General features: G+C 54.7%; 1 protein-coding gene across 1 annotated transcript in view; it reads right to left on the reverse strand.

The window, feature by feature from the left end:
• Positions 1–23,200, reverse strand: part of PKD1L1 (polycystin 1 like 1, transient receptor potential channel interacting) — a 116,482-nt gene that overhangs the window by 3,787 nt on the left and 89,495 nt on the right. Inside the window, exons 21-35 of the mRNA XM_044920206.1 lie at positions 20,510–20,722; positions 19,274–19,516; positions 17,331–17,441; positions 17,083–17,237; positions 15,799–15,899; positions 11,974–12,166; positions 11,419–11,502; positions 9,508–9,715; positions 8,381–8,487; positions 7,477–7,699; positions 5,880–6,053; positions 4,625–4,744; positions 4,491–4,536; positions 1,195–1,333; positions 178–262 (exon numbers count right to left, since the gene is read on the reverse strand). Coding sequence (XP_044776141.1) covers positions 178–262; positions 1,195–1,333; positions 4,491–4,536; positions 4,625–4,744; positions 5,880–6,053; positions 7,477–7,699; positions 8,381–8,487; positions 9,508–9,715; positions 11,419–11,502; positions 11,974–12,166; positions 15,799–15,899; positions 17,083–17,237; positions 17,331–17,441; positions 19,274–19,516; positions 20,510–20,722 — 2,202 coding nt within the window. The remainder of the gene's footprint in view (positions 1–177; positions 263–1,194; positions 1,334–4,490; positions 4,537–4,624; positions 4,745–5,879; positions 6,054–7,476; positions 7,700–8,380; positions 8,488–9,507; positions 9,716–11,418; positions 11,503–11,973; positions 12,167–15,798; positions 15,900–17,082; positions 17,238–17,330; positions 17,442–19,273; positions 19,517–20,509; positions 20,723–23,200) is intronic.

A 23,200-nucleotide genomic window follows, 5' to 3' on the forward strand; every position in this document is an offset into this window, starting at 1 on the left:
CGACCCCGGCCCCGCCCCCGCCGCGCCCCAGCCCCGCCCCAGCCCCGCCCCCGGCTGTCGTAGACTGACGCCCGCTTACCGCGTCAAGAACGCGGAGCCCCAGCCCCGCCCCAGCCCCGCCCCAGCCCCGCCCCCGGCTGACGCAGACTGACGCCCGCAGGCGGGCCCCCCACTCACCAGAAGCGGCTGCGAGATGAACACGCAGCACAGCACGGACAGCGTCAGCAGGTGCAACCAGCGCACACACTGCGTCGGGCTGAACCTGTCCCCGCGAGAGAAGCCGTCAGCGCCCGCCTGCGCGCACAGGGACACCGCAGCCAAGGGCCCGCGTCCTCGGGACGGCAGGCGGGGAGGCGGCCGCGGAGCCGGGCGCTCTGTCGCTCTGCCCAGCGGAGGGACTTCTGCCTGTCGCGAGGGGCGTCAGCCCCGTGAAGCCGCTGAGCGTGAGAGAGAAAGGAAAAGCCAGCCCAGCGATGGGACAGCACGGGGCGCGGGGGGAGTTAATTACAGTAACGACAACGAAGCTTGCGTCTGCAGAACACTGAGCAGGTGCCGGGCACCGGGCACGGACGATTGCATTAGCTCCTCCTCAAACCCTGTGACTTCTCCCATTTCACAGCTGAGCAAACTGAGTCACGGAGAGGGGTTTGTTTCTTAAGCAACTTGCCCGCCGTCAGCCATCATCGTGTGAGTCAACTCGCGCATTTGAAGAAAGGGGGGAGGGGGGAGGGGTGCGTCTTGGTTTTACAGTTGCCCCTCCTGGGCCCACGGGAGCCACGCTGAACCGCCCCGGGGACGCTGGGGGCCCGAGCTGCCCGGGAACGAGACGGAGAGGCCACAGTGTGGACGGACAGAGTCCGAATCGTACCAGCACACCTGACCCCGAGCCCAGCTTCTTGGGAGCTCCGCAAGCGGGGTCCCTCCTTCCTGAGCGAGGGTCTCGCGGCCTCTCGCGACACGGGGACTCCATCCAGGCCGAGCTGCTGTCCCACAGCCGGCCGGGCCCAGCGGCCCTTTGGGGTTTGTACACGAATTCCTCACCCCCAGGGCATTGGAGGGAAACATGAGGACCAAAGTAGCGACAGCCCATCTGGGCCCACCTGTTGCGTTCCCAGAAATGCAGGGAGTTTTTTTACGAAGTGCTGGACTCTCCCATCCAAAGACCCGGGGACATCTGAAACCGTGAGCGCTCACCTGTATCCTAGAAACGCCGTCCCTAAGCCACAGGCCACAGAGACCATCCCGCAAACGGCCCACGCTGCGCAGCCTGACCAAGGCAACAGTGCCCGCGGCCACCGAAGCTCAGCAAGTCCTCGAAACCCGCTGCTGGGGGCTAAAGGAGAGCAGGAAGGGGTATACGTAACAGGCCTCATCACTTCTGTCCACCCGAATGCGGTCATTAATTCTACCAGCGGGACTGGGCCGTGGGTGTGCAGACATTTGGGTGACCAGTATTCTGGGCGTGTCCATGAGGGGGTTTCTAGAGAGATGGACATGTAAGTGGCTGGACAGAGTAAAGCTGGTTGCCTGCCCAGTGGGTGGGCCTCATCCAATCAGGTGAAGGCTGGTATATAACAAAAAGCCAACCCAACCTTCCAGAGTAAGAGAGAATTCCTCCTGCCTGAGGGCCTTTGAGCAGGACACCTGCCTTTTCCTGTCTTTGGACTTGAACTGAAACACTGGTGCTTCTGGGTCTCCAGCTTTCATCAGACCAGCCGGCCTCTGCGAGCGCACGAGCCAGTTTCTTGTATATATATATACGCACCCCTGCACACACCCTGTGCAAGGTGTTACAGATTTGCCTTTCTGTGCAGAGCAGCTGGGTCTACACGGCAGCTACACGGCTGCGTGTGGGAACCACCACCTTCAGCCTGGATGAAAAGGGGCCTCACTTTCTCACGTTCTCAGGGCAGAGTGCTTTTTACACTCCGCATTCTCCATCAGAATGATGCCACGTATGAGCCACAGTTTAGAGTTTTTATAGTGCATGTAAAGGAGGGGGGGGGAGGAGGGGGGGGGGGGGAGGAGTGGGGGGGAAAGGGAAGGGGAGGAGGACCAGGAGAAGAGCAGAGAGGAGGGGGAGGAGTGGGAAGGAGAGGGAGGAGCAGAGAGGAAAGGGAGGGGAGCCGGGAGAAGAACCAAGGAGGGCAGGAGAGGGAGGGAGGAGAGGGAGGAGCGGGGGTGGGGGGTGGGGGGGGGGGGCCGGGAGAAGAGCAGAGAGGAGGGGAGGGAGGAGCAAGGAGAGGGAGGAGAGCTCGGCCACGCAGAGGAGGAGGACCGGGTGGGTAGCAGCCGCCTCTCGCGGGCTCTGTTGGGTGAGTTCTCTGGAGTCGAGCACATAGTCGGAGGGTCCCCCCCACATTTCATGTCTCCAAGAGGAGGCCATGGAGCTCTGCTTTCTCAGGCAATTGTTCCAATAGGAAGACCCCCCAGGGCCCGTCTAGAGGCAGAAGGTGATCGGCTGACGCGGACTCAGGAGCACCTGCCGGGGAGGAGGCACCGGGCAAGGGAAGGACACTTGCTGCGCGTACAAGGGGGACACCTCCCCCGAGTCCCTTTGCATTCCTCCGCTCCCTCCCGGCCGGGTGCGTGTGCTGGGCTGTCGGGTGCGGGTCTCCTTTTCCCGGGTGTGTGCCCTCCGGCACGGCAGGCTGCTGGCCCCAGGCCCCATCCGCGCACAGAAACCAGGTATTTTATACCCCACGCCCCAGCACGTGGGGTGCTGCGTGCACCAGCCCGGCCAGACCTGGCCGCCTCCCACCACCAGTGCCGCCTCGCCAACTGCGGTCCGTGGAGCAGTGTCCACGGCCGGCGCCCGAACCTGGGCGACCTGGAGCCGGGAAGCACGCTGCTCATGCGCCCCGCAGCCCCGGGCCCCACAGCCACGTGCACCTGCCCGGCCAGGCCCCGACGGCCCCCTTGGGCAACACTGACCGGCTGCTTGGCTGCCCCCCCGGGGGCCCCGTCCCCGCTGGCTGTCCGCTGAGCTACCGCCTCATCCGAGGCTGTCGCTAGGCACTCTACTCCGCAGCAAGTGAAGGGTCTATTCCTGACTTTTTAAAAGACGTGAGCAAACCCATGTAAGTATAGAGCAGAAATGGCCAGCACTTTGGAACAAAACTCAGGGCTGTTTCGGGTGGGCCTGGTGTCCATGTGACCAGAGCGTCCAGCCTCATCGGACCCAGCTCCTGCTGTGCGGCCCCTGTGTCTCCCAGGGGCCCAGGACACAGGAAGGGGCCCGGCATTGCACCCCCAGCCCCGACGTCACCTTGCACATGGACAGCGCTGCAGGTTCCCTTCTCCCTCGGAGCCTGCTGGCCGGGGTCAGCTCCGTAGGCCTCCTGCTCTGGGCACAGACAGCCCGCGCTCCGGCCACCTGCTGCCCCCCTGCAGGCCCTGGTGCACCACGAGAGACTGTGACACTAGAGGAGACAACATGGGGATGGGGTTAACACCTCAGCACCCACAGTTCTCTGTGCCACATCGTGTCCTCCGCAGCACGACTTGCAAGCTTTTTCAGGAGCTGGGCCAGCACCTCCACAAGCCTCAGGCTTGGGGGAAGGCTCTGGAGAGGAGGCACGGGCAGCCCTGGGACCAGCTCGTTTGCATCCGCAGAGGGTGGTGGGGCGCCCGTGGGAAACGATGGGGTGGCTGCAGCCAACAGTGGTGCCAGCTGCCCTCCGGGAGGCCGAGCAGGGGGCGGGCGAGACTCACCGCGGAAGGGCAGAGAGGCAGCCCCACGCAGGGGAGCAGAGGGGACCGAGGCCTGGACATGCGCCTGGGGACAGCGCGCCCACGCAGGACGGGAGCTCTCAGCAGGGAGGCGGAGATTCAAAAGCACAAGGAACCATTCGTGCCCCAAACGTCCGCACCGACCAGCAACCACACCCCTTCTCGTGTGGCCTCCACTGGGACTCCGGACAGTGGGCCTCGAACCCCCTGGGGAGCAGCCCCCTCTCTCTGCAGGACCTGCCCTGCTCGGGGTCTCCCCCTGGGCCTGACCAGCTGTGTCCGGGCCACGGCCGAGGGAGACACCAGAGAAACATAATTGTATTTACCTCGTGTGTCTTCTGGGCGTCTGCCGTCCTTCCCCGGGAGTGAGGGCCTGATTTAAACGGAGTCCAGGTTATGACGTTAAAGGAGGGATCTAGGGTTCTTTGGGAGAGAGCCTCCTTCAGGAAATAGCCCTCCCTGCGGCCCCACCAGGACGGGCCTCCCTGAGACCCAGGACGTGGCTGCCAGTGTGGCCCGTCCATGTGGCATCTGGGCGTGGGCTGCACGGCCCCTTTCATGCAGATGGAGTGAAGCCCTCTGTCCTGGCAGTGAACAGCAGTGAACACGGGGAGCAGGAGACCCGAGGTCTCCTTCGCAAGCTGGCCTCTCGAAGAGGACCAGCAGGGTCGGACGGGGGAGACCTCATCATCTGCTGTTGCTGTGATTTGTAAACAAACAGAAAACACCTTCCCGGCTGTTCTTAAATGCACACTTACCCTGAGCTGCCTCTGAGGGTGCTCTTCTCAGGGGCCTGCGGGCTTCCTGCAGAAGGAAGGGGGTTGTTCGGGGCGGGCATCCCGCCATGGGGGAGGACCTGGGACAGCAGGGCACACGGGCGGGCTGCCCGTACCTGGCTGAGCCTCAAGATCAGCGACAAGAGCTGAGCCCCGGGAGAAGCCAGCAGGGTGCACAGGAGACCCGTCCGGAAGGACCCGGCGGCGGCATCGGGGGCGCCGAGAGCCCACGGGAGCTGTAGGAAGGCAGCGGTCAGGGCAGCCGGAATGCGTCCGCTGTAGTCACCAAGGTCTTTAATGTGAACGTGTACCCTGCGTTTAACCAAAGCCCTGTCTCCCTGAACCCTTGGAAACAATGGAAACTCACAAGGAATCCTTTTGTTTTTCCAATATACATATCTTTCCAGATTGGATGAATGTTTTCTGTGTGCCCACTTTCTGCCAGGCACGCCTCGTGGGCCCCCGGCTGAGTCCTTGCTACAATCTGATGAGAAGGCGTCCGTAACCCTGACGCGTTGGTGAGCAGAGAAGATCAGACAAAGGTCGACCCCAGAGGGGAGGGCGAGTTCAGGTTCTCGGACCGCGGGCCCGTTCCCGTCCCAGCTGGACCCAGCCTTTCAACTTCTTGCTGCCTGGCGCAATTTATCACCGTCCCTCAAATGCCATGCACCTGTCCCTCGGTTTTAAAGGTTCCGCCAATCTGTTACTATTCTCACACGTGCTCTGAACACTGTGCTCTCTGTTGGACACCATTTCTGGAAAGAGCCCCTCACCACATTCCCAGCCACTGCGGGGACCCTGAGTGGCCACGAGGTTGTCATCAGAAGCAAAATGGACTCTTTCCCCACAGCCCAAAATCATGCTGTGCTTCCATAGGAAGGCAGGGTCCCCACTCCTGCTGCCTGTGCTGATCCATCTCCCTCCTGAGAGCGACCGCGAGGCTGGGGTGGCATCTCTAGGGCAAACGTGGCCCTCAGAACTCTTCCCTGTCTTCTCTGGCCAGAGGAGTTTTAAAATTTGAAATAACTGCCAACCTTAAAAAAAAAAATCCAGGAGTGTGCTCTGGGACAGTCCGGGCTGCTGACCCCTCCGGAGAAGTCACACTCCGTGGCACGAGGAGGGCGCGAGCTCTGCGTGGCAGGGGTCAGGGAGGCAGGCCTGTGCTGGCTTCACCCCGAGCCCCCCAGCCCGCAGACCCCCGGCTCCATCCAGCCCAGCATCCCCTCTGCAGTGCTCGAGGCTGCTGCCTCCCGCCCCCTGTTGGAACCCTTCTGCCAGGACTGCGAGTCTTGCTAATTCCTGGGCTGAGAACGAGTCACACGGCAGGTCTGGGAACTGGAAGCCACTGCCAGGAGAATCCAGCGCGCCCACCTGCTCTCGTCCTGCAGCCGTGAGCAGGGCAGTGAGACAGGCGTACACGCACAGCAAGGCAAAGACGACGGTGAGGCGCGCCGTGTGCGGGAAGCCGCTGGGGGACGGCTGACTGTACACGGAGGTCCAGACGTGGAAATCCTCCAGGTACTCCGTGAACTTTGAATACAGGAGCTGAAACACACCGGAAGAGAGATGCTGGTCCCGACGGCGAGAACTCCTGGTGGGCAAGCGGTGATGGTCCGGGTGATGGTGCTAGCTCGTCAGCCGGGTGCTGGGTCCCCGCAGACCCTCACCTGCCATGCGCTCAGCGCCCTGGACCTGCTCTGGGGCATCTGCAGCTCTGGGACAAGCTGTCCCTCCACCTCTCCTGCCTCACCCTTGAGGGTCTTCACGCCCTTCTCCTCGCAGCCTCTGTCTACAAGCCCTCCCTGTTCCCAGCACATTCCCTGCAACACAGGTCATTTTCACTGGGCTTTTTGCGCACTGCAGCCCGGGAGCGTGCCGGGCCACCTGGGTGTCCTCAGTAGCCCTGCGGCGTCGGCCACGTGGTGGGCGGCACGTTACCTACAGAACAGCACTGGGTTCAGAAGGCTCAGTGGAACTCAAGGAACACTCAGTGCTCAAGGCTATTCTAGAAAAACGGTGACGAGCAGCAGAACACAGAAGCACAGCGAGGGAAAACCGTTTTAACGACATGAGAATTATATCTTCATATCAGTGGACCGACTAATATGTACAGATTTCTCCCCACAGGTTCTCAAGCAAAACAGCTGGAGAATAAACAACATGACTGTATTTTGAATAATTGTCTAAGGAAAGTTGGTTGAGCCAGGCATTCAGTTTTGGGGAGCTGAAGAATTTCCATATTGCCGATGCACTGCAAGCACTTTCTTGCTCCATCAGCAGTGCCCATGACAGGTGGCGACAGGGACACGCTGGAAGGAAGGATCTGGTGACGTGGGAGGACACCAGCCCTCACTGGCCTCTGCCCGTCTGAGACCAGCCTGCGAAACTGGTCACCGGGAACACAAAGCCCCCATCAAAGTGTTTCTACAACTAAACTAAAGAGAATCACAACGTCCAACATGGCCCTTCAGCGATGTTTCTAAAGAAAATTCATGAAGATAATACATTAGGAAGCACAAAATGCGTAAAGTGTCATCACAACTAGATCAAACACATTCCCATATGGGGAGAGATCCGGACGCGCAGAGCGAGTTTCATGGGTGGTTTGTGAGATTTTAGGTGATTTTGTCATTTTTCTTGATCTCTTGCTGTTCTGCCCCCGGATCACACCCATACCGCTGACTGGTCATCTTGGGGTTCAGGATACACAGGGCACTCCCGGCTTTAGTTAGTGGCCCTCTGGACTCCACAGACCGCAGGCAACAGTAAATTCCGTGAATGTTATTACAGGAAAATCGTCAGGGCAATAACGCCTGGCAAGGGTAACTCATTCTCTCCCGCAGGCTCGCTCGCGGCATCACTTAGGATACGGCCACCTGAGGTTAACTTTAGTGCAGGTTAGTCAAACGGCTGCAGGGGGAAGCAGAGCTGGTGTTGCAGCTGGCCGGGCGGCTGGCTGGTCACCTACCTTCCAGAAGCCGAGACCCCCGCGCAGGCAGCTCAGCTCCCGCTGCACGCGGCCGTCCCGCCTGCTCGCCGCCAACCAGCACTCGGCGGGGAAGAGCGAGCTCCCCCCGTGCCCGGGGGCCAGCACTCTCACCACGACGTGGCTCACGTACCAGGCTGGGGAGGGCCCACGGCTGTCGTGCCAGAGACGGACGCTCCGGAGCGGGCCCAGCAGGGCGGGGGCGCTGAGGACACACAGCAGCTGTGGTCAGGCCAGGGTCTGTGCGGTGGGGGCCCCTGCAGGGCGGCCCCAGCCCCGATTCTCACCCTCGGGGGCACCGCGGATGCATCAACGCATGCGCGCTACGCAGAGTGACCTACGGAGCCCCTCTGGAGCATGGGGCGTGGACCCCACACCCAGCCCTCACATGCCTGCCGGCTCCCTGGAACCCCGGGCACTCCAGCTCTGTCATGCATGTGTGTCCGGCGTGGACAAGTCTGGAGCTCGCCTCTTCTTAGTGAAGATGGGACCCGAACCGATACAGACTGTGCACGAGGTTCACCAGGAGAAAAAGCATTTAGTGCAGTTTCTCCACATTTTCTGAAACCGGCAGGTGCTTGGACTCCCGATCAGTGATCCCTCCCCATCCAAGCGCACGGTCTTTGCACGGCATGTGTCCTTGCTCTTCCCAATTTAGGAGGACCCGAATTAGCTGAGCGGGATCCGTGCCGTCTGAGTGTCGGCAGCGTGTGAACCAACACCCGTCCTCACTCCCTCCCGCACGAATCTATGTCAAACAGCACCATGAACGACTTTATAAGACCGTCCGTGTGCACGCCGACGCTCCTTACTGGACAGTGACATTGTGCATTTTGCTTCCTTGGGCTCATGATAGGGCCATACCGTTCGGCCGGGCCTCGCTCACCTCAGGACGAAAGTATGTCTGGAATTCCTTTCAAACAGGGGCCTCTCTGGACAGTAGAGTTCTCTGGGTTCTGAAAACCCATTCTCACCACAGAGAACAATGTAAACCTCAAAACAAAGACACAAGGTGGGGGTTTGAGATCCTGGACACAGGACACTAAGCTGAGCCAGAAAGGGGCGTCCTTGAACCGTCTCCCAGCCCCAGCCTTCCCAGAACCTTCCGGCCCCGAGGGACCAAGGGGACACCCTTCCCCATCCCTGGACGGCCCCCCCCACACTTCCCCAGGAGAGACCTGGGAAGGAGCGCCTGTCCTGCCAGGCTGGCCGGATTTCTACATGTTTGATCTAGAAAAGCCAGACGGCAACTCGGATTCACTAGGGCATGTGCTTGTCTCAGGAGGAAGAGGACAGACAGTGGGCACGTCCTCCTTCCTCGGCTCAGAGGGGAGACGGGGGAGGCCTGAGGGCCGTCCAGGGGGCTGTGACCATGACTGGGGTGCATGAGGCACCCTGCAGACCCACATTCTCAGCCGCGTGGGGCTCGCCACTCCCCAGTGGGGCGGCTTCAGTGGCCCAGAAACACACGATCAATCGTTCATTTAAGGAAGTGCCTTATTTATTTCCAGTTTTTAAAATCCTTCCCCATCGCAAAGCACATATTTTCTTCGAGAGGTTTCTAAATTTTGTTTTAATCTGTAAGTCTCCAGTCTTGGGGAGCTGCTTTGGGGTGTAATGTGAAGTAGAGGTTTAATAGTGCTTTTTTCCACAGCAAAAGCCACGGTCCCCGAATATCTTGTGGAATGGCCGCTGCTCCTCCCGTGGGGCCGCCCCCGTGATGCCCATCTGCCCCATGTATCCGTCGGTCCTTCTGCCTCACGTGGGGCTGGATGTGCGGGCTGCTCTCCACGGAGAAGGTGGAGAGAGACAAAGGTTCTAGGGGGCGGCCCTGAGGGCGGGGAGGGCTCGCATGGGTGTGCACGAGGTGGGAGAGGAGCCCCCCACTCTGGATGGAGGAACATGGGGCAGCTGGGAAGGCCAGTCTCCACACGGGGTGTGTCTGGGGCCATCACTCCCACCATCCACAGCCTTGCACACCACAAAGTGCGAGTCCCGGGATGACCCGCTCACCTTGGCACTACAGCGGGCAGGAGAGCGGAAGCCCGTGTCCACGACAACTGCGTACAGCTGGTGGCCGGGGGGAGCATCTTCTTGCAGAAAAATGCAACCAGCTTTCTTCTTCTCGTGACGATCTACATGTCTGCTTTTAGTAACCAGAAGTGCATAAAGAATCGTAAAAACCGCCACCAAAATACTGGGAAGCAGGTTCTCCGGCTGGCTGTAAATGAAAGGAGGGGAATAAATGGTAAATTATGAAAATAAACCGTCAGGCAAAGACTAACCAACGCCCCCCACGCTGGCTCACGCTCACACACACACACACACACAGTCACACACACGCAGAGGCCCCTGCTGGTCTTCACTGATATGTTTGTAAATGCCTGTCTGTCTTGTAACTGGGAGGAAAAAGTAGATTCTTACGGGGAAGGAAGCCAAGAAGGGAAGGGTGGAGGGCGTGGCGTGGCCTCTGCTGTCCCCATGTTAGGATGGGTCTGAGCCCCTCAGGGGAGGAGCTGCTGGAGGCTGACTCAGGAGCAGGGACTCGGACAGAGATGCCCGGTGACAGACCAGCTTCCACATCTGAAGCCCATGTGGTGCTGCCACTCACGGCCTCTGAGGAGCTTTCCTGATGAAATGTGACAAGAACACCGATCTCACTGCTCAGATGAAGACTCAGGAGTACGATGTCTGTAAAGTGCGTGGACATGTGGGCGTAATGGACGCTCCCTCCCTCCTGGCGACCATGCCTATCTGCCCCGTCCCTCCCGCCCTGCGTGCTTGGGCTGCCTGCTCCCCACCACACCTGGCCCTCACCTCCTACTCCCAGGCACCATGGCTGCCTGGGGGTGGGGGGTCACCGAACCCTCCAGACCCACAGAGTGGGGTCCACTTCGAGTCACTAGTGCCAGGACCCTAACCTGGAGTCTTACGGGACTCTGACGGGGTTTCAAAGGGCAGGCAGGTGCTCTGCAAGGATACTGTCCTCCCAGAATGCACCTGCCCCTGCCTGACTCGAGGTGTTGCCTTTTATCTGGGCATCCCGAGGGCTGTCCCTCTCCTGATGGCTTGTCCCCCACCCGTCATATCTGAAACCACAGCTGTCCTGAGCCCCACTCACTGGATCCCTGGTGTCAGTAATCCACTTACTGGTCTACAAAGCAATCAACTCTTTGATGATCGATTAAATAATAGGGTACGGGATAGAGTTCCCCATTACATCAACATAAGAGAGACCCAGCGCACACCAGGAAATGCAGACCCAGCCACGGATGTTCATTCAGCAAACACACACTCCGTGCCTGCTGGGACCAAGCCCGGTTGGTGCTCCGTGTGGGTGACCGGGCGGAGGGCTCCTGCCCACACAAGCGCACCCCTACTAACCCACAGTCCAGAATCCAAATACACCTGTTCCAGGTAAAACGATGGCCACAGAAATAAGCTTGAGTTGAAATCTATTATCTAAAATAGGACACTTTGGGGGCACCCGGCTGGCTCAGTTGGAAGAGCGTATGACTCTTGATCTGGGGGTCGTGAGTCCGAGCCCCATGTTGGGTGTAGAGCTGACTTAAATAAATAAATAAACTTTAAAAATAATAGTAATATGATAAAATGGGACGCTTTTGAAGAGAAAGAGGGAGCTATGAATATGCATAAATCAGGATGGGCAGACCACTGTGTCCTCACTGACGAGAATGACCGAGTGAGCGCCGACTGACCAGGTTCATGGTGAGCCAAAGCTGAGCTCGACGGAAAGTATGCTGACTTTCTCGTGTTTTTACGTCTCCTGTCTGCGGATGTAGGTACAGATGGAGAAGATTGCAAAATGCAGAACAGTAACAGGTGACATGGGTTTCTGGCATCTGCGGGATGACACATGTGCATCCCGCGTGACCCCACTGTGATCTAGAAAGCGAACCTCACCTCTGCCACTTGGAAACGTCACTCACTGAAAAACTGGCATTCAGGTTTCTTCTTGCGACAGAGGCCGGCGCGAGGCGGTCGTAGCTAGGAGGGAGACGCGGGTTAGGACGCCAAACGTGTGCTGCGAGTCTACAGTGTCACGTACATGGGTTAACGGAGGGGCAGAAAGGGTGACAGGCTCTAGTAAGTATAACTTCGTGCAGACGGCTCAGTGTCCACACGTGTGTGGTCCGGCTCAGTCCAGAGGCCGGCGGGCGTAAGCCCAGCCCCACTGTGGGCGGATGTGCGGCCACCGACGAGACGCCCACCAGCGCGGTTCAGCAGACATCGGGGGACACCTACTGCAGCTGTCACCTCAGGGGTGAGCCCTGAAAAGCCTAGAGGCTGCAGCCCAGGGAGGGCCAGGCTGCAGATGGGGAGGGGCGCACACACCAGGTCCTGTTGCTGTTTGCACAGGGCCCACGGCCAGGGAGGCTCAGGCACCAGGCCCCGCGCGGAAGAAAATGCAGTCAGCCTCTCGAAGTCTCGAGTGTGTCTTCAACAGCACGTCTGTACCTGCAGGTCACTTTTTCTGGAGACTCTCCTGGCTGTGCAGAGAAGCTTGCAGATTTCCACTCTCTCGCTTCCCAGAAGAGGCACTGGACCCACTGGAAACGCACCGTGTAGTTCACTGCCGGCGCGAAGTATTTGTTCGGAGGGCTTCTGTCATAGTCAGCGTCTAGTAAGGATAAATATCCCAAGCTGGTGTCTAAAAAGAGAAAAAATAAATACACCTGAAGTTTGCAGAAAGGCATAATGCATTCCCAGGCGGCCAAAGCGGTGGGCAGTGGGGCAGGGGAGAGGCCGTCTGGAGCCTCCTCTCCCAGGGCATGTAAACTGCGAGCCAAATGGGTCCAGGCAGACTCCCCGCTGCCGATTTTTATGGGGGCTGGCAGAGTGTTGGATATGTTTGCCTATATTCCGGGTCCCTCTGGACACCCGGAATGGGCCAGCCCCCCGCCCGGGAGATACAAGACCCGGGAGGCAGCTTCCCCAGCTCCACACACCCCTTCCTGCTTCTCCTTGGCCCGTCAGCCAGCTGCCAGTCCTGGGTCTGCAGCGGTCCCCAGAAGGACAACGCAGTGGCCGTGTGTCGTTAGCCTATCACTTGGGGGTAACTTTTTATGTTTAGAAGTAAAAATATTTAACATTCCATTTATTTAAAATTTCTCTCTAAGACATTTTTTTTTGCTTTTTTTTTTTTATTATGTTATGTTAGTCACCATACATCATTAGTTTTTGATGTAGTGTTCCATGATTCATTGTTTGTGCATAACACCCAGTGCTCCATGCAGAACGTGCCCTCCTCAATACCCACCACCAGGCTAACCCATCTTCCCACCCCCCTCCCCTATAGAACCCTCAGTTTGTTTCTCAGAGTCCATCGTCTCTCATGGTTCGTCTCCCCCTCCGATTTCCCCTCTTTCATTCTTCCCCTCCTGCTATCTTCCTCTTCTTTTTTTTTTTTTTTTAACATATAATGTATTATTTGCTTCAGAGGTACAGATCTGTGACTCAACAGACTAAGACTTTTTTTTAAGATTTATTTATTTATTTGAGAGAGAGGTGGGCGGAGGGGGGAGGGGCAGAGGCAGAGGGAGAGAGAATCTCCAGCAGACTCCCCTCTGAGAGCAGAGCCCAAAGCGGGACTCAATCCCACGACCCTGAGATCACGACCTGAGCCAAAATCAAGACTTGGGACACTCAACTGACCGAGCCACCCAGGCATCCCTTTCCCCTAAGACTTTTAATAAGCGATGTTGTGACAATTAGCTACTAACCACTTGTAAAAATAGGAAATCAGATCTGTATCTCACCTACAGGATAAGTACCAATCAGAGATCTAAATGTAAACACACGTGGACCGTGCAGACACAAAAAGAAAACATAAATGTGAATGATTTTCTCTCATAACCTGGGCATAAGGAATGAATTTCTATAAGGACTCACAATCTAAGAGTAATTTTTAAAAAGTTGATAAATACTATTTTTTACAAAAAGCTTTTGCAAAGCAAAACAGCCCAATAAAAACAAAGTCGGAAACTCTAGGAGTCAAGAAAAAATAAACCCAAGAGAGAAATGATGTATATGAAGAGTTCACCAAAAAAAAAGTAGGTAATGACCTTTAAATGTATGAAAAAATGCTCAAATCACAACAAAAATTGCATATTAAAACTACCATTTCTCAAATATCCATCTGGCAAAATTCAAAATCTTGAAAACAGTCTGTTGGCAAAGCTGTGGGGAAACAGGCCCTATGCTCATAGTGGGGGGGCATGGAGTTTGGCAATATTTATGGAAACTGCATACACGTTTAACCGTTTGACCCTGGAATACTGCATCTAGACACTTCCTATCTACATTTTTAATAAGGCTTAGACATTTGAGCAAAAGAAATGTCTCACATATTTTTAAAAAATTACATAAAAACAAATGGAGATCAGGGGCGCCCGGCTGGCTCACTCGGTGGGGCATGTGACTCTGGATCTCTGGGTTGTGAGTTCGAGCCCCATGTTGGGGGGTTAGAGATAACTTAAAAATAAAAAAATCCTGGATCATATGGTAGCTCTATTTTCAACTCTTTGAGGAACCTCCATACAGTTTTCCAGAGTGGCTGCACCAGCTTGCATTCCCACCAACAGTGTAGGAGGGTTCCCCTTTCTCCGCATCCCCGCCAACATCTGTCGTTTCCTGACTTGTTAATTTTAGCCATTCTGACTGGTGTGAGGTGATATCTCATGGAGGTTTTGATTTGGATTTCCCTGATGCCGAGCGATATTGAGCACTTTTTCATGTGTCTGTTGGCCATTTGGATGTCGTTAAGAAAAAAAAAAGAAGAAGAAGAAGGTAGCGGGAGGGGAAGAATGAAGCGGGGGAAATCGGAGGGGTAGACGAACCATGAGAGACGATGGACTCTGAAAAACAAACAGGGTTCTAGAGGGGAGGGGGGTGGGGAGGATGGGTTAGCCTGGTGGTGGGTATTAAAGAGGGCACGTTCTGCATGGAGCACTGGGTGTTATGCACAAACAATGAATCATGGAACACTTCATCTAAAACTAATGATGTAATGTATGGGGATTAACATAAGAATAAAAATAAGTAAATAAATAAATTTAAAAATCCTAAAAACAAACAAACAAACAGAAAAAGCAAATGGAGAACAGTAACCCTTCATGTTAAACATATTTAGAAAAAACAATAAACCCAACAGCCCATAAAACTGTCAACGGAAGTCCACGCTGAAAAGAACTAAATTTTCGACCGTGTACTCTTAGGACAATGTATTCTAAGAAAGTAAAGTAAAACCTGACAAAAAGAAAGGGGTGGTTAAGCGTCTGCCTTTGGCTCAGGTCATGATCTCAGGGTCCTGGAATCGAGTTCTGCATTGGGCTCCCTGCTCAGCAGGGACCCAGCTTGAAGATACTCTCTACCTCTGCCTCTCCCCCTGCTCATATTCTCTCTCTCAAATAAGTAAATAAATAAAATCTTAAAAAAAATAAATTGCCATTAAGAATCTGAATTTGATAACAGATTTGTCCATTTTAAAAAGAAACCAAGAGCTCAGAGTGACCGGTTCTCAGAGGAAAAGAGTCACATCCCACACAAATGTGGAGACAGGAGACAGGGGCATCAGCCAGAAGCCAATCCCCGAGCGAGGACCACAGCCTGCAGAATCAGCCCGACCTGTGTGTTTATGCCGTGTGGACCCCTGAAGCATGCTACCCGTTTCTTGCCCTTGGGGGAGAACAGAGACCCCAGTGAGGGCCAGGAGGGGCCCGGGAGCTGCAGGGAGGTCCTCGAGTCAGGCCCCTGACGCTGGGTGGCAGAATGGCAAATGAGAGAGGCAAACATAGATGCCAGAGGAGCAGCCAGCAGGGAGATCTCGGGGCTCGGGGAAGGTCCACCAAATAGGCCAAAATGGAGTGTTGATGCAGAGGTGACTGCGGTCTGGCCGAGATGGGCCACCTGCTCTGATGCGGCTTCCTGTCTCCACCACGAGTGAAGAAAGACACTGCTCTCCGTGCATCCCTTCTAACAGCTCTCGTCATCACATGAACAACTACAAATTATGGGCACCTGGGGGCGCAGTTGGTTAAGCGTCCGACTCTTGGTTTCGGCTCAGGTCGTGGGATCGAGCCCCACGTCCGACTCTTGGTTTCGGCTCAGGTTGTGGGATCGAGCCCCACGTCAGGCTCTGCGCTCGGTGCATTTGCTTCAGATTCTTTCTCTCTCCCTCTGCCCCTTCCGGCTCAAACTTGATCTCTCTATCTCTCTCTCTCAAATAAATAAATAAAATCTGTAACAAAATAAAAATTAACATATGGAACCTTGTCCACTGACCTCTCGGAGGACCAGCAGGTGCATACACATGCACCGTCTGCTCATCCCAGGTGTAGACCTTCCTCACGAGAAAATCAGAAGGAGTAGGTTTCTCAGAGAACCTAGGATGGAAAAACAATGCAACAGTGTCTAGTTCTGTTTTGCTTTTTCCTCCCAAAGACCTTAGTCATAGGATTTTGAGCAAACACCCTGTTGACGACAAGGACAAAGGCCGGGACTCCACGGCGCCACTGGGCTTTCGGTAAGAGCCACACAACACTGTCCCTCCTCACTCATTACAGAAGAAAACCTTCAGCCCGAAACACAAATGGCGCAGCCTGCGGGAATAACAGAGTACCGCTCTGCACACTTGGGAAGGTGGGCACTGAGGCAGATGCACCTGCTGGTCCTAGTTACCTCCTTGCAGTAACTGCGAGCAGCCAGAACAGGAGGACGGGGGACGGTGAGCCCCACGCGGTCACTGAGAACCTGGTCAGAACCAACTGACCTTTTATCTGCGTGACCTAAAGAATTAAGGGAAAACCCAAAGGAGAAAAGAGATTTGCTCCCGGTAACAGTTCGGCTCATGTGGCAGGAGAAGGGTGGAGCCAACGATACACAGGGACACCATGGTGCACGCGGTGTAGACATCCCCCTGCAGAAGGCCACGTGGCTGAGGGCCCCACCCGAGCAGGGCAGTGGGACAGAGGGAGGACCCAGCCTGCGGGGAGGAGAGATGGTCTAACAGAACCCGGGCCCATCCAGACGGACAACGAACTCCCAAAGCCGGTGGCTTCCATTGACACTGTCAATGCAGGATTCCAAAAAACCTTCCCAGGTGGCCATTTATTTACTGCTCCCTTGTGACCTGTTCATGAAATGGGCCTACCCAAGCCTCACAAACTCAACATCGTTGAGAAACAGGGTTCAATTATCCAGTCTCCTCTGACACATCATCTGAACACATTTTTTTCTTTAAAAAAAAAAAAAATAGAATTCTGACCCAGGTCTATACTGGGAGAGAGCACTGGATTCCGATGAGGCCCCCTGTGTTATCACCGACACTCAGGTGTTTCTTACTCTAACAAGCTCAGCGGGCAAGAATCCAAGCTCAGGGAAACAAAGCAGGAAGCTTACTCCCCAAGCAAGTGTCTATGTCCCAAAATTTCGTTAGACCACGAGCCTCAGGACTGCGTGGAAAGTGAATTTCACTCCCTGGTTTTCACGAGATGTTCACGATTATCATGAATCATGTTGTCCTTCTTGTTGCCATCTGGATCCCATGGTGGCGGTCCCCCAACACACCTTACCAGCACCATGACCGGGAAAGCTCTCAGAACAGGCCTAGAAAATTCTATCCTTATGTGCAGAGATTCCTTGGGGTTTGCAGAATGCCCGATGAACTGATGAACATTCACTCTATCCCGGAGCAGCACAAACGTCATCTTAGTTCTATTTTCCTGTCCCCAAATGGAAAGCAAGGTCAGCAAAGGCAGGAAAAGCCAGCCAGTGTGGTCTGCATGAACTCAAGGCAGCTTGGAAAGACCCCTCACCAGGGCATCCTCCTCGCCGAACTCCACGGTCATGGGCTCCCTCAGCCGCCACCTGCTGATGGGTCTCCTGCTGGAGCAGCTGAACAGGGACGGGGCGACCACCTGGCCAATCTGCGGAGACAAGAGTGCCTAGGAGCAGTGGAGCCAGCAATCACACCCCTCCTGTGGGCCATGCTGGGCACCTGACGGTAGGGGGCAGCTTGGAAAAACGTGGCTCCTGGGCGCCTGGGTGGCTCAGTTGGTTAAGCGACTGCCTTCGGCTCAGGTCATGATCCTGGAGTCCCGGGATCGAGTCCCGCATCGGGCTCCCTGCTCAGCGGGGAGTCTGCTTCTCCCTCTGACCCTCCTCCCTCTCATGTTCTCTGTCTCTCATTCTCTCTCTCTCAAATAAATAAATAAAATCTTTAAAAAAAAAAAAAAACACGGCTCCTTTAGCTGGTTAGAATGGCAGGATTGGGGGACGCCATGCTGCCCTTGGATGATCACTCTCACTACCTTGATAATTTTTAGTCTCTAAAGCAGTTTTGTTTTGTTTTGTTTTTAATTGAGGGGGAGGGGCAGAAGGAGAGAGAATCCCAAGCAGACTCCCCACTGACTGTGGAGCCTGATGCAGGGCAAGATCTCAGGACCATGAGATCACGACCTGAGCCTAAATCAGGAGTCAGATGCTTAACAAACAGCCACTCAGGTGCCCCAGTAATCTTGCTATTTACTTGGAAAGCTCATACAAAAGAAAGAGCGGCAGATCATAGACAATCAGGAAGCGACAGAAAGAGGTCCAGAACACCTACGCTCAGAGAACCTGTCTGGGGATGCCACATCTGAAACCACCTCTATGTGCCAGCTACGTACACGGCACACGATGCACGTTCTGCGTTTTTTGCATAAAAGCTTTCAAAGTCACTAAAATTCTCCAGCTGACATCATTAACTGGCTATTTATAGATGATCATAATTCATTTAAATCACCAGTGAGCTGGGCCCCCGTTGAACATTCAGGTACAACGCTATTTGGGTTATCATGAACCATGTTGTTTTGAATAAATGAAGCTACCCATCTTGCTTTGAATAAGTCTGCTCATCTCCTGTGTAGATTCCTGCAAGTACAGCGGCAGGTCCGGCGTCTGAAGCATCTCGGGAGCGCTGCTCGGGAGCATGCACCTTGGACGCCTGTTTGCTGCACCTCCACACAGGTGAGTCTCTTTAAACAACTGCACTGCTGTGCACTAAAAAATCACTTTCATTTCTGTTTCCTTACTGCTCGTTAGTCTGATTTTCATATGCGGGTTAACCATTTCTATTTCTATTTCCCTAAATAATAAAAGGTCAGTGTTTTATGAGTGTTTGTTAGCAAAAGAAGCTGCCCATCATTAATTGGTGCATTCATCCATCAGACATCAGCAGGTACTTGAGCCAGGCTGGGGGGTGTGGAACACACAGAAAATGCCGGGCTCTGCCCTCCCAGCTCCCTGCCATTCCTGGGGTCCTTCAGATGGTTTCTTTCTTTCTTTCTTTTCTTTTCTTTCTTTCTTTCTTTCTTTCCTTTTCTTTCTTTCTTTCTTTCTTTCTTTCTTTCTTTCTTTCTTTCTTTTTTCTTTCTTTCTTCCTTCCTTCCTTCCTTCCTTCCTTCCTTCCTTCCTTCCTTCCTTCTTTCTTTCTTTTTTAAGATTTTATTTATTTGAGAGAGAAAAAGAGAGAGAGGGAGAGCACGTGCAGGAGGAGAAGCAGAGGCAGAGGGAGAAGCAGACTCCCCTGCTGAGTAGAGAGCCTGATGCGGGGCTCGATCCCAGGACCCTGAGGTCATGGCCTGAGCTGAAGGCAGATGCTCAACTGACTGAGCCACCCAGGCGCCCCACCACCCTGGTCCCTTCTTCCTCATCAAAGCATCATTACTGCACACTGGAGGTGGTCATTGGAAGGGGCTGGTCACCCGCCACATTGTACCTGACCAGGAGCTTGGCCCCCTGGATACGGGTTCTTCTTGAAGAGCACGAGGCGGCTAATGTAGCATGCGCTCTGCGTTTCCGCCCGTGTAGGACTCTGTCCAGCCAGGTCTGCAGGGAAACACACCTGGACGGAGCCCAGGCCCTGCACACAGCTCTGCAGGTCGCGATGAAGAAGCACGTGGAACTCCATCTGCCCAGTGCTGACGTGGAGCTGATGCTCCTTGCTTGCAGAGAGGCCATCCTGAAACGGAGCCCGGAGAGTCAAACGTTCCCAGTGCAAATGAGTAAGTTGTCTGGGATCCGGAACCAGGGGCGAGGCGGCAAATAAGGGGAAAGGTGGCCCATCTCAGCGTGGTTGGGATTCACGGGCCCCAGCGACTATTTCGATATAAAGCTATAAATGCCCAATAACAATAAGACGTAAACTGCTTTCTTTGGTTTTGACTCATCTTCCTGTGATCTTATTCATTTTGCAACAAGTGTGATACTTCGGTTATATTTCTTGCAGCTTCTTAGCCCATCCAGAAGGAGCCTGAACATCCCGTAGACTTGGCAGTGGACCTAAGCCCCGCGCCGTGGGGGTCAGCGAGGGCAGATATAAGAATGTGTAGAGCACGCATGCAGAGTTGCTAATCCTGGTCGCTATTACGAGATTCAGCTTGAGCTTTTGTTTATTTTCTGATTGCCCAAATGTAAGGTAAACGAGTAGGTCTGGGCAGGAGGGCAGATAAATGAGTAGGAGAGGAGAGACAGAGCCTATCTATTAACTTACTGCTTCTTAAAAGTGTTGGCCATTTCTTATGGGGAAAAACCCAGTAAACCCCAATTTCCCATAGTTACTGCAGCAGAAATAAACTTGGGTGGATTTTTCTGTAGTTGAATATCAGAGGGTTGCTCTTTACACTAATGCACATTAGAAATCCTTTGCACTACTTCTCTTCACTCCTCAAGAAGCAGAAAGTGTGCTAAGAAATGCTGGTTCTAAGTCCAGCGCTGCCCCAGACATCCCAGAAGGAAATCTCCCAAAACACGGAAGGATGGAGCAGAGAAACATTTCATAGGAACATGAATAGATTCACATGAAACACTTGAAATTCAACACCCAAATTTCCAAGGACCCCGCAACCACCCAGAACAATCACCACAGTACTTCTGAAACCAATTCTATTTTTGGTTTCTAGAAGCAGTTACCAGAGGAGATGGCTGCTACCCATGGAGAGACATTCGGGCTTACCAACAAGAGATCTGAGATGACCTTAATCCCCTCTTCTTGCAGGTAGCCCGCAGTCCTCGGTTTGTCCTGGTCATATGCTTCCAAGACTTCGGACACCAGCAGGATGAGCTCAAGCCTTGGCCCCTCGTCCACCACGAGCCTCCCCGACAGTGGGCTCTGAGCCAGGAGTCCCCGGGCGGCTTTGAGGATGAGAGCCGCGCTCGTAAAGCTTAACTGCAGGAAAAGAGAAGGCAAACGGAGACTCTCCCCATACCTGCCTCTTCCATCGCTGCTGGAAATAAAAAAACAGCACCATGGCTCGAGAGGGCGGGGTTCGAGCCCGGACTTGGAGTCTAGCGGATTCTTGGCCTACGCCACTGGTGCCAATTTCTTCTCTGGTCTTCAGTCTCCTGACCCACGAAACAACCACAGAAAATAAAGGTCTCTGATGGCCGTTTATGTTAAGACGCTACTTGCTTTGAACCCAACAACCGCTTCACAAACCCTGAAATGGGCCCCACCGCCTCCTACAGGCATCTGGAGCGCACAGACCCTCCTACGGTTCCCAAAGAACCAAGGCTTCTCCCTGCAGTGCCCTTACTCTGCACCTGCTGGCAAAATCCTACTCCTCTCTTTTCCTTAACCCTTAACAGGGACCATTTTCGGACCCACACGGAAGTAGAGAGAATAATACAGTGCTATGACAGGCCCCCTCCCAGCTGTGACCTTTACTCATCGCAATAGATGTTCTATCCCTCCTTGGACTTCTTTTTTTTTTTTTTTAAGATTTATTTATTTATTTATTTATTTATTTGAGAGAGAGAGAACAGGAGCAAGAGGGGCAGAGGCAGAGGGAGACTCTTAAGCAGGTTCCATGCCCAGCGTGGAGCCCAACACGGGGCTCGATCTCACAATCCTGAGATCATGACCTGAGCCAAAATCAAGAGTCAGATGCTTTGCTGACGGAGCCCCCAGGTGCCCCTCCCTCCTTGGACTTCTGAAACAATATTTAAACGCAAATCTCAGGTATTATTTCTACCCACCAACACGTCAGTATGTATTGCTGACAGATGAGAACTCTTTCTAAAGACATGCCCATGAGCTCACGTCACCTCGAGCAAGATGAATCATGATTCTTCCCACTTATCTTTTAAAAACAATTTCAAACGTCTGCCACGCGAAGTGCTCTGCATCAGCACCTTTCTGGAAAACCCTGTCATCCTTGTCATTACAGGACCTGTCATGTTTATCGAAGCATATGTGTTCCCACATGCAGCTTCACTCATCGGTGCCCGAAAGACAGGACTAAATGATCTGCTTTGTCCCTTAGCAGGTCCCGGGAATTGCTAATAAATGCACATCGATGAGATGAAATTAAGATCCCACAATCTGGCAGTCATGCTTGTTTAACCAAAACGGTAATGTTTTGGAAATAACTCCCTGCAATGAAACCCTGTTTGCCAGCAGTAAAATTAAGCTACTCTGGAAATTCACTGACGTCGCTATTAAAGGCACCCTACCCGAAGGGACTTATCATCCAAATGGAAAGAAGAATCTCTTACTTGAACACAAACAAACGCTTTAAGGAATACATCATGGCCGCTTTTCACACCGGATGTTTTTCAACCCAAACGATCGGAAAGGTTTTCTGGAAATGACAGGCATGCTCAGGTTTGTGCACCGCTGAGCCAAGGGCCGTGGCAGACCCTGGAGCCCAGGAGTGGCCTCGGGACGGGACCTCCCGGGGGACGTGATGGGGTGAGGGGTGGCACCTCCAGGCAACACTGTCGACAAGTGGTGCCCCTTCCCCACGCCCTCCTCCAGCCTGGAAGCCAGAGGGGAGCACGAGCTGAAAGGAGCCTCGTCCCTGCACCGCCCCGGGAAGCCCACCTACTAAACACCTGCGTGTGTGGTGGGGACAGACGTGGGTCTGGTTGGGCCGCCGACACGCCAGGGCTGGTCCGTTATTGACCCAATCCAGTCTGAGGTGGAAGACAGACAAGCAGAAAGGAACCGTGAGTCGTGGGTGCTGGAGCGCCCAGACACAGTCACGCGTGGGTTTGTCCAGAGAAAGGGGACTCTGGCTGCCGGGCTCTGGAGTCCTCAGAGCAGGGGGCATTTGAACCTCGCCTGGAGGAGAAACCAGCGCTAGTGTCAGTGGGAGCTCTTCAGGCTGAGGGAGAACACACTGTCTCAGGGATACGAGAGATGTTCAGGGACGGGAGCATGGCAGGTGGCCGTGGGGAAGGTGCCAGGTGACGGCAGAGGGTGAGGCGGGGGAGAACTGATGTCCTCGAGCTGCTGGGGAGTCACCAATGCTTTAAAGGCAGCTAGAGTCACTGGCTGATGTGTCTGCTCTGAGGACGGCTCCGGCACTCATGTGGGGATGTGGCCGGCCTTCCTGCCCAGGTGTGGCCGCTGCCGTGGAGCAGTTCAAGGTGGTGAGGATGCGAGTCGGGCAGGAGGGAGGGGAACAGGGTGCAGGGCCGTCCACGTTGTCACTCATTCTGTCTGCGGGAGCACAGTCAGAGGCAGGGAGCACAGACGGGGGGCAGGGAGCACAGTCGGAGAAGCAGGGAGCACAGTTAGGGGGCAGGGAGCTCAGTCGGGGAGGCAGGGAGCACAGTCGGGGGCAGGGAGCTCAGTTGGGAGCAGGGAGCACAGTCGGGAGGCAGGGAGCACAGTGGGAGAAGCAGGGAGCACAGTCGGGGG

The sequence above is a fragment of the Neomonachus schauinslandi genome, chromosome 12 (assembly GCF_002201575.2).
Source record: "Neomonachus schauinslandi chromosome 12, ASM220157v2, whole genome shotgun sequence".
NCBI classification, from domain to species: Eukaryota; Metazoa; Chordata; class Mammalia; order Carnivora; family Phocidae; genus Neomonachus; species Neomonachus schauinslandi.